The sequence below is a fragment of the Lactuca serriola genome, chromosome 2, assembly GCF_051521515.1.
Source record: "Lactuca serriola cultivar US96UC23 chromosome 2, Lser_US96UC23_V15, whole genome shotgun sequence".
Classification (NCBI taxonomy): Eukaryota; Viridiplantae; Streptophyta; class Magnoliopsida; order Asterales; family Asteraceae; genus Lactuca; species Lactuca serriola.
In genome coordinates this window covers 26,048,195-26,059,566 of record NC_136409.1, presented here as the reverse complement: position 1 = coordinate 26,059,566, position 11,372 = coordinate 26,048,195, and the positions used below count along the sequence as shown (strand labels likewise).

The 11,372-nt window shown below is 33.6% G+C and overlaps 2 protein-coding genes, 1 non-coding gene and 2 pseudogenes across 3 annotated transcripts; 4 read left to right on the top strand and 1 right to left on the bottom strand.

Annotated features, from left to right (window-relative positions):
• Window positions 1-867: 867 nt before the first annotated feature.
• Window positions 868-949, bottom strand: TRNAS-UGA (transfer RNA serine (anticodon UGA)). Its single transcript has one exon. It is a non-coding gene; the product is annotated as a tRNA-Ser (tRNA).
• A 99-nt stretch (window positions 950-1,048) lies between these two features.
• LOC145086079 (putative diphthine methyl ester synthase) lies at window positions 1,049-3,389 on the top strand. Its single transcript, XM_079023805.1, has 6 exons — window positions 1,049-1,268; window positions 1,777-1,901; window positions 1,996-2,225; window positions 2,326-2,365; window positions 2,846-2,937; window positions 3,035-3,389. Exons 1-6 carry the CDS (start codon window positions 1,119-1,121, stop codon window positions 3,214-3,216), a joined length of 819 nt encoding a protein of 272 aa, XP_078879931.1. The 5' UTR covers window positions 1,049-1,118; the 3' UTR covers window positions 3,217-3,389.
• A 909-nt stretch (window positions 3,390-4,298) lies between these two features.
• On the top strand, window positions 4,299-5,486 carry LOC145086078 (flavonol 3-sulfotransferase pseudogene; annotated as a pseudogene).
• A 1,961-nt stretch (window positions 5,487-7,447) lies between these two features.
• On the top strand, window positions 7,448-8,243 carry LOC145089080 (putative diphthine methyl ester synthase; the record flags this gene model as incomplete). Its single annotated transcript, XM_079027576.1, has 4 exons — window positions 7,448-7,667; window positions 7,744-7,793; window positions 7,879-7,960; window positions 8,062-8,243. Coding segments are annotated over 4 exons (534 nt in total), but the record flags the coding sequence as incomplete, so codon positions are not given.
• A 1,137-nt stretch (window positions 8,244-9,380) lies between these two features.
• Window positions 9,381-11,137, top strand: LOC145086077 (flavonol 3-sulfotransferase pseudogene; annotated as a pseudogene).
• Window positions 11,138-11,372: the final 235 nt, after the last annotated feature.

The window sequence follows — 11,372 nt, the reverse complement described above, 5'->3', positions numbered from 1 at the left end:
ACGAAACCACAATTAACAAAATTAGAGTCTAAAATCATGTACAAACTCTAAAATACACTCTGGAAAAACCCGCATGTCAATCCGAATTTAAACGAATGAGATATACTTGTGTTAATATTTTCACATAATACAAAGTACAAAAACAAATAGCTGAAAAGTTGAAAATTTTCAGTTTTGATATCCCGACTTCGGAGGACTGTAAATCATTGAATGTTAAACCAAAAATGACAAAATTACAGTCTAAACTCATGTACAAACTATAAACTAGAAGTTGGAAAAAACCATATGTCAATCCGACTTCAAACGAATTAGATATGCATGCTTTAAAACTTTCACCGAATACAAAAAAACTAAAAAACTAAAAACTTTCAGCTTTGGTATCTCAACTTTTGAGGACTGTAAGTCAATGAATATAAAACTAAAAATGAAAAATTTATAGTCTAGAATCATGTACAAACTCTAAACTACATGTTGAAAAAAACCGTATGTCAATTGGAGTTGAAACGAATAATATATGCATCTTGTAAACGTTTCACAAAAAGTGGTTCTGGCCCTAAAAGTGATTCCGGTTCCAAAAACCGGTTTATCCGGACCCAATGGACTCAAATCCGGATTACCCGGAACCTGGATAAAACCAATTTTTAAACCCGGAACCAGACCCGGTTCTATATATTTTCCGGTTCTAATGGGTCCGGTCCGGTTTTCCGATTGTAAATCTCATCCCTATTGCAAGTGACCAAAAAAATCTAATTTAGGCCCATGTTTTTTATGCCATAACAACATAGAATTATGAGATGGGAACATAGAAGGCAATCGCAAATGTCCAAAAAAAATCTTTGAAAATAATGAAAACAAAAAAATGTTTCTCGTCGACAGCAGGGTTCGAACCTGCGCGGGCGAAGCCCAACAGATTTCAAGTCTGTCTCCTTAACCACTCGGACATATCGACTATGTGTCAAAATTTTACACAAACATATAGATAACCAAAAATAACATATCTATTTCTGGATTTCGAGGGTTAGGGTTTAACATTGGATCACAAGCTGCTACTGCAATCACATCACAAGTTTACAACAGAGAACAAGAGCAAACATATTCAGAAGAGGGAAGGATTGAAGATGTTGTATATAATCGGATTGGGACTGGGCGACGAAAAAGACATCACATTAAGAGGATTAGAAGCTGTGAAGAAATGCCAAAAGCTCTATATTGAATCCTACACATCTCTCCTTTCCTTTGGTATCTCCAAAGATGGCATCTCCACCCTGGTAATTTCACTTCTCTGCTTCTATTGCACTACTTACTACCGAATAGTCGGTTATTATTAGTATTTGAAGTTAATTAAGTAAACGTTTTACCTTCGAAAGTTGTAAGCAAACTCCATTGGGACGAATTGAGTAAATCAGATTTAGGGTTTCATGGATTTGAGTTTTGAAAGCCGTCATTGCGATTCTAAGAATCCGAATGATAATGTTTTGATTGAAGTTATGATACGTAAGTATCTTTAGAGAGATTTGGTGTGGGAGATTCTTCGCAGTTTCAGAAAGAAAACGAGTACAAGAACATGTTCGTACACATTTTACCCAAACAGAGCTTAAAGATCATGGTTTAGGTTGATTGTTACTAAAGCATCGGTTCTTCAAGTTCTTGATGACTTGGATTTGTGACACTTGAATCACTAAGCTTTTCTTTCATACATTGTATACAATGTTTACAACTCATATATCCTTTGTAATTTTCTTGTTTTTGAGTTTGATCTTTTTCGTTTTTTTACAGGAAAAGTTGTATGGAAAGCCACTTACAGTTGCAGATAGGGAAATGGTAGAGGAAAAGGCTGATGATATGTTGTTAGAGGCTCGTGAATTTGATGTTGCTTTCCTTGTTGTTGGAGACCCTTTTGGGTAATGATACTTTTCCTCACATATATTTGATTCATAAATAATTTAAAAAAAAAACACTTTCAATTCTTGACTATGTATATTTTATAAAAAATAGGGCGACAACACATAGTGATCTGGTTGTAAGGGCAAAGAAATTGGAGGTGGAAGTGAAGGTGATATATAATGCATCTGTAATGAATGCAGTTGGAGTATGTGGCTTACAACTTTATCGTTATGGAGAAACTGTTTCTTTACCTTTCTTTACAGAAACATGGAGACCTGATAGTTTTTATGAGAAAATTCAAAGAAATCGAGGACTAGGGTTACATACTCTGTGTTTATTAGGTAACAATATTGTGAGAAATGGTTGCATAAATGAGTATTTAACTATTTATCCTTTAGTTACTAATAAAGTAATAAAGTAATAATTCTATTCGCATTGCAGATATACGAGTTAAAGAACCTTCATTGGAATCACTATGCAGGTTAGAATGTGTAGTTTTCATTTTATTTTACATGAATGGTCCTTATGGTTTGGGGTAATTTGCACGTTTGGTCCTTAAGTTATTTTTTTAACTTGGAAGATCCCTACTGTTTGTTTTTGTTGCACGCTTGGTCCATGCCTTACATTAAAAGACTATTTTGCCCTTGATTTTTTAAATTATTTAAATAAGGTGGGTAAGGTAATGTAAGGTAATGGTAAGGTAAGGTAAGGTAAGGTAAGGTGAGTTAAGGTGGAAGTGGGGTTGGGGTGTGTTTATTTAAATAAATTAAAAAATCAAGGGCAAAATAGTCTTTTTAGGTAAGACATGGACTAAGCGCGCAACAAAAACAAACAGTAGGGACCTTCTGAGTTAAAAAAATAAGTTGGGGACCAAACGTGCAAGTTACCCAAATCATAGGGACCATTCGTGTAATTTACTAAATAATTTTCAAAATTTTATATATTTTTTATTATGTTTTAGAGGAAAAAAGCAATACGAGCCTCCTAGTTTCATGACAATTGGAGTTGCTATTGATCAACTCTTAGAGGTTGAACAACTACGTGGAGAATCAGGTAATTTCCTTGATTTGTTTATTTTTTATTATTATTTTTTTAATATAGAAAAAAGGAGTTAATTAATTTTTTTTATTTTTTTTGTTGATTTGGGTAGCTTACAATGAAGACACATTGTGTGTGGGATTTGCAAGGCTAGGAAGTGAAAACCAAAAGGTGGTGGCTGGGTCAATGAAGCAATTAAGGACAGTTGACTTTGGTCAACCTCTTCATTGCCTCACAATAGTAGGTAAAACTCATCCTGTGGAAGAAGAAATGCTTGATTTCTATAGAAGTTGAAACCATGTATGTACAACTACAACAAATCAACTTCATTTTTGCAGAAAATGTACCAAATATTGTTACTTTTTTTATTTTGGTTTCTTGAAATGTTAGTTTAAACATGTTTGATATCTTGTGGGGAAATAGAATATTACTAAGTTTTTGAAGAAGATGTACCAAATGTTATTACCTTTTGTGTTTCATGAAATATCATTTTACACATGTTTGATCTTATGATTTGAAATGGAATAATAATATAAGTATTTGTAGAATATGTACCAAATATAATAAACATGTTTGATATCATGCAACATAATGTAAGTGTTGATATTACCAATCATAACAACTGAATGTGTATAAAAATAATAAAAATAAGGATTAAATGTGTATAGACTGAAAATTATATTAACTTATTAAGTTATTTATTCTGCTTAATGTGTGAAAAAATGACAAGTTAAATAGTTAAATATAGACAAAAAATAATTCATGATCTTATTCCTTAGAGCTTAAAACAAAATTAAGAGAAAGACATGTATAGGGATATGTTTTGAAATTTATATAAGAGTAAATTACATGAATGATCCCTATGGTTTGGGGTGATTTGCATTTTTGGTCAATAACTTATTTTTATAACTCGAAAGATACAGTTTGTTTTTGTTGCGTATTTGGTCTTTGTTTTACCTAAAAAGATTATTTTGCAATTGATTTTTTAATTTATTTAAATAAGATGGGTAAGATAAGGTAAGGTAAGATGAGATGAAAGTGGGGTTGAGGGTGTGTTTGTTTAAATAAATTAAAAAAATCAAGGGTAAAATAATCATTTTAGGTAAGACAAATACCAAACGCGCAACAAAAATAAACAGTAGGGGCCCTTCCGAGTTAAAAAAGTAAGTTCAAATTACCCAAAACCATAGGGACCATTCGTGTAATTTAGTCTTTATATAATTCGAGAAGGCCTAATAAGTACAAATAATAGATAGATTCAATATATGGCACACGTTTCAATCGGACGTTGGGACACTAATTGAGAACAAATGAAGTGTCAATAGTATATGTCAATTATTATCCATTCGTTTATGTTAATATATAGCCATATAGGTCACACGTACGTTACTACAAATTAGTACACCATGTTCAATGTTTCTTCATCATGTCTCATCAATCTATAATTCCACAAACACCATTAGAATCCAAAGAACATGAAGATCACTACAACAAGATCTGCAAGGATTACAATCACTTAATGGAAACAATGCCCAAAAGTAATGGATGGAGGGTGGAACACCTCTACAACTACAATGGTTTCTGGATAAACCCTATATACATCAAAGCCAATTTGCTTCTTCATGCTTACTTCAAACCACAACCCACTGATATCTTTTTAGCTTCCTTCATGAAGTCAGGAACCACGTGGTTTAAAGCACTCATCTTCTCCACCCTTACTCGCCACCTCTACAGCTTCTCCGACCACTATTTACACCACCATGGCCCACAAAGCACTTTTCCTTTTCTCGACAGTGAATGCGAAGGCTACCCCATAACTGACTTCGCACATATGTGTTCTCCACGACTCTTTGCAACCCACTTCCCTCGGACCCTCTTACCGGAATCCATGGCTTCATGCAAGTTCGTTTACCTCTGTAGAGAACCGAAAGATGTTTTGGTTTCGAAATGGGTTTTCATGAGCAAACTTAGAGAGAAAGATTTGCCTCCATTTTCTTTGGATGAAGCGTTTGATCTTTTCTGTGAAGGGGTTTCAGACTACGGGCCTTTTTGGGAGCATGTTCTGTCGTACTGGAGACCGAGTTTGGAGTCATCGGAGAAGATTCTGTTCTTGAAGTATGAGGAAGTGAAGAGGCAGCCGGAGGTGGTGGTGAGGAGGTTGGCGACGTTCATGGGTGTGCCATTCACGGCAGAGGAAGGTGAGAAAGGAGTGGTGGAGAACATTGTGAGGTTGTGTAGCTTTGAGAATTTGAGTAATCTGGAGGTGAACAAGAAGGGTGTTGAAAAGTTTGGTAAGGTGGAGGTGGAGAATCGTGAATTTTTCAGGAAAGGTGTGATTGGAGATTGGAGAAACTATCTTTCCGATGAGATGAAACAACGCATTGATGGAATTATCGATGAAAAGTTGAAAGGTTCTGCCTTGATCTTTGGCGCCTAATTTGGATTCTATAGTGGTTTATGAAAGCTCTTTCGGTGTATCATGTTGTGTAAATAGGCTAGTTCTAAAATATCAAATATATTGTATACACGAGTTTTCATTATTTTTTATTATTATTTTTTATTTATTATTATTATTATTATTATTTTTTGTTTTTTGTAAATGTTCTTTTATATAATATTGTAGAAATAGCTTAGTTTTAAAATATTTTGTAGAAATAGGTGGGAGCTTTGAAAGGCCAATTATTTTCATTTTTTTTTCTATGATTTATTGTGCCAATAAAGATGTATTTAAACACCTACATGTTACATATATCACCTTTTGACTAAATTTTTTTTGTTTAAATCTTTGTGATTAATTCATTTTTTTACATTTATTATATATTACACATAGATAATTTATTACAAAATATATGATTATAATTTATGTATTATTCTTAAGTAGTTATATCATTGAATAGATAATATAAATATCTTCAAATAGATACCGATATTGAATATATTATATCACGAAATTAAAATATAAATTAAAAACGATATTACAATACACATTATATACTAAATGAAAATATAAATTAAACACTAAATCATAATATTCGTAATGTCATTTTTATTATTGTTTATTCGTAAATATGAGAAAATCATTAGTCTACAATGCCTAAAATGTATAGTATGAATTGTCATTATTTGTGAAAACTCATTATAGTTATGTCATTATTCTTTACTCAATTGTAAAAGCAAAAGTGTTATGTAGACCAAAATGCCATTGTTGATGAAAACTCAATATAAGTAATTGAGTGAATTGTTAAATCAATTTACTTATTTGTATTATAAATTTCACTGTGGAACCAAGGTCGAAGGTGGCCCCTTAATTGTCACATAGTGGTATTCTTTGTCAAAAACATCCTACTTTGGCCACCATGTCGTGGTGCCCATACACCGCACCACAGGGACAAAGTACATTGCCCTTCTTCTATATGCGAACTCCCGCCGTGCCGTGACAATCTATCCACCACACCACGATAGCTGCTTGATAGCAGCTCATTGGCTGATTCCATTTCGGTTTCGAGACATTTTTTCCCAACTTCTAGTGGGCATAACTTCTTCGTTTCTTACCCGTTTTCGATGTTCTTTATATACAAACTATAACATCCACGAAATCATGAAAATTTAAACATTTAAAACCAACCCAAATCATAAATTGTTTACGGCACAATTTTCAAAACATGTTCCATATCAAAGTTTCCGAAAATCATAAGTCAAACACGAGGATGTGTATGGTCACGCCTTCACATTCCCTCAATCGTCTGAAGTACCTGAAACATAACCCAAAACTATAAGCCCAAAACTTAGTGAGTTTCCCTAAAGTACCAATACATAATACACATAACAACAAACAATATACATACAGAGCCTTTAACCTGACTAGACCGCCTCGCAGGCATACAAACTACCTGGACTGCTCATAGAACCTTCAGCATAATTGGACTGCCTCACTGGGTCATCAGCTTATTTGGATCGTTCTCCGGGCCTTCACCCTGACTGGTCCGCCTCACGGGCCTTCAATTTATCCGGACCGCCTTAAGTCTCTTGGCCTTCGGTCTCCACTGGTCCACCTCAACCCAACCACACATAACATGTCGACATATACATAATAGATAAACATATATAACCAGTCAACAGACAAACAGACAGGTCTTACAAATTACTAAGCATAACATCATCCTATATACTAGGATACCGATCTAACGGATCACTACAACGCAATAACATACTATCACATAACATAATTTATAATCCAATGGGTCGGCCTTGGTGTCTTCGACCCACAAGTACAGTGAGGAAAACTCACCTTGCAAATCCGTACAGGTGGAATAAAAGAATATCGCTCCACTAGTCAACTCCACAGATCACCTGAACACAGGGAGAAACCCAAACCTTAGGATTCATAACAAAATACCCAAAATGCCCCAAGGTCAAAATAGGTCAAAAGTCAACGAAAAGTCAACAGTCAACAAAAAGTCAACCCAACTAAGTACGCCTAACATACTCAGCTCCTACGCCTCAAGTACTCAACCCTTGACCAACACACAGTGACATGGTTGTAAGGGAAAAGAAATTGGAGGTGGAAGTGAAGTTGATACATAATGCATCAATAATGAACGCAGTTGGAGTATGTGCCTTACAAATTTATCATTACGGAGAAATTGTTTCATTACCTTTCTGTACAGAGACATGGAGACCTGATAATTTTTATGAGAAAATTCAAAGAAATCGAGGACTAGAGCTACATACTCTATGCTTGTTAGGTAACAATATTGTGAGAAATTGTTGCATAAATGAGTATTTATCACTTAGGTACTAATAATCTCATTGGCATTGCATATATACGAGTTAAAGAACCTTCATTGGAATCACTATGCATGTTAGAATGTGTAGTTTTCATTTTATTTTTGGATACACTAACAAATATTTTTCAACTTTTTAAATATCTTTTATTATGTTTTAGAGGAAAAAAAGCAATACAGGCCTCCTAGTTTCATGCCAATTGGAGTTGCTATTGATAAACTCTTAGAGGTTGAACAACTACCTGGAGAATCAGGTAATTTCCTTGATTTGTTTATTTTTTATTTTTTATATTTTGTTTAATATAGAAAAAATGAGTTTTTTATTTATTTATTTTTTATTTTTTAATCTGGGCAACTTACAATGAAGAAACACTGTGTGTAGGATTTTCAAGGTTAGGAAGTGAGAAACAAAAGGTGGTGGCTGGGTCAATGAAGCAATTAAGAGAAGTTGACTTTGGTCAACCTCTTCATTGCCTCACAATAGTAGGTAAAACTCATCCCGTGGAAGAAGAAATGCTCGATTTTTATAGAAGTTGAAACCATTTATGTACAATGTAACTTCATTTTTACTAATAATTTACCAAATATTTTTTTTCTTGGAATGTCAGTTTAAACATGTTTGATATCATGCGGTAAAATAGAATATTACTAAGCTTTTGAAGAAAATGTACCAAATATTATTACCTTTTGTGTTTCATGAAATATCGTTTTACACATGTTTGATATTATGATTTAAAGGAGAATAATAATATAAGTATGTGTAGAAAATGTACCAAATGTTATAAACATGTTTCATATCATGCAACTAAATATAAGTGTTTGATATTACAGATCATAAGTGCTGAATGGGCACAAAAATCAACACTACACAAACGAAAGACAAAATATGTACAAATTAAAAATTATATTAAAGTCATTTATTCTGTTTAACGTGAAGTAGCCGATTATTACTGTATGTGTACAAAAAGTAAGTTAAATAATCAAATATAGACATAAAATAATCTTATTTGTTTGCTTAAAACAAAATTAAAAGAAATACATGTATAGGGATATGTTTTCAAATTTATATAATTCAAGAGGCCTAGTAAGTACAAACAATAGACATATAATCAATATATGGCACAGGCTTCATGGTGTCCTTGAGACACTAAGAGCATCTCTAATGGTTAAGTCATATTAAGACTTAAAATTATTGTCACATCATCATTGTAATAAATTAACCTATAATTAAATAACCACTCCAATGGTTAACCTCATAAAATAGCTTTTTTTATTATAAACTTTTAACTAATTTATCCATATTTATCTAAAATGCTCTATAAAACCATCTTATTTAATTATTCTTTTTTAAACACACATATTTTGATTTTATTAAAATTATTATAATACATTGTTTCAAAATAAAATATATTACAACATATTGTTTGGAAAAAATAAATACGAAACCATTACAGAATAGTGATAAAAATATTGAAAAAAAATATATAATCATTATAATTTTATATTTCATAAAAGAAATGTCATTAGATATTTAATATAAAAATAAAGGTCAATAATAGTAAGCTATACAAAAATTACCATTGGAGATGCTCTAATTCAGTGTCAAGAGTATATGTCAATTATTATTCATTCATTTGTGTTAATATATAGCCGCATAGGTCACACCTATGTTACAACAAATTATTACACTTTCTTTTATGTTTCTTCATCATGTCCATCTCTGATCAATCTCTATTTCCACAAACACCAGTAGAATCCAAAGAACATGAAGATCACTACAACAAGATTTGCGAGGATTACAATCACTTAATGGAAACATTGCCCAAAGGTAATGGATGGAGGTCGAAACACCTCTACAACTACAATGGTTTCTGGATAAGCCCCAAATACATCAAAGCCAACTTGCTTCTTCACGCTTACTTCAAACCTCAACCTACTGACATCTTTTTGGCCTCTTTCATGAAATCAGGAACCACATGGCTTAAATCTCTCATCTTCTCCACCCTTACCCGCCACCTCTACAGCTTCTCCGACCACTACTTACACCACCATGGCCCACAAAGCACTTTTCCTTTTCTCGAAAGTGAATGCGAAAACTTCCCCATAACTGACTTCACACATATGTCTTCTCCCCGACTTTTTGCAACCCACTTCCCCCGCACCCTCTTACCGGAATCCATGACTTCATGCAAGTTCGTTTACATCTGTCGAGAGCCGAAAGATGTCTTGGTTTCGAAATGGGTTTTCATGAACAAAATTAGAGAGAAAGATCTACCTCCGTTTTCTTTTGATGAAGCGTTTGATCTTTTTTGTGAAGGGGTTTCGAACTACGGGCCGTTTTGGGAACATGTTCTGTCGTACTGGAGAGCGAGTTTGGAGTCACCGGAGAAGATTCTATTTTTGAAGTATGAGGAAGTGAAGAGGCAGCCGGAGGTGGTGGTGAGGAGATTGGCGGCATTTATGGGTATCCCATTCATGGCGGAGGAAGTTGAGAAAGGTGTGGTGGAGAACATTGTGAAGCTGTGTAGCTTTGAAAATTTGAGTAATCTGGAGGTGAATAAGAAAGGTGTTGAAAAATTTGGTACGGTGGAGGTGGAGAATCGTGAATTTTTCAGGAAAGGTGAGATTGGAGATTGGAGAAACTATCTTTCTGATGAGATGAAACAACGCATTGATGGAATTATAGATGAGAAATTTAAAGGTTCTGGCTTGATATTTGGCTCGTGATTCAGTAGTGGCTTATGAAAACTCCTTTCAGTGTATCCTTGTAAGTGTAAATAGGCTAGTTGTAAAATATGTTTCCTACACGAGTGTTTTTTTGTGCGTGTGTGTAAGACTAGCAAATAAAGGAGAAGGCTCTATTAGTATGAACTATACACCACGTTGTGTATGGCATATTTGTTCAATTAAGAAGAAAAATCATCACATGTGGAGGATTACCCGTTGGATGGATGTACACAAGTGTTTTGGATCATGTGTTGGCAATAATAACAAAAATCTAAACTCCACAACTATTGGCTTATACAACCTCCATTCAGTTGCAAGGATGTTGTTTATCTAGTGAAAACTATACAGTCACATATTAAAAAATAATTTAAATGTTGATGTTTTTTATGATAAGCATGACATGATAGGCGAAAGCAGGCGAAAGGCATATATAGTATATATGGAACTTGGGAGAGTAACTTTGATGAGTTTCCCAAGTACATTGTAGCTTTGTAGCCTTCAAATTGTGATACAGTTGTGAAGTGGTTTCATTGTCTAAATAGCTCATCACATGTAACGACATTCAAATATGTTTTTTGGGCTTTTGGAGATGCTATTAATGTGTTTCATCTATGGCGACCAACTATTTTAGTTGATGGATTCCATTCAAGGGTTTTCTTAGAGGAAAAATGATTGTTTTTGTCACAAAATATGCTAGAAATAGTATATTGCTTGTTGTGTATGCTATTGCTAATGAAGAGATTTCACACTATTTGTCACACCCCAACCGGTAGCGGAAACGTCGGGTTGTGCGGCGTTAGAATGTTGGATCACAGTTATTGAACATACATTGAACAATACAAAACAATATAAAACATAAATATTACTTCCATTATGGATAAAAATATTACAATAAGATGTATTTGTGATATACTAGAAAGTCTAATACAAAAGGTGCCT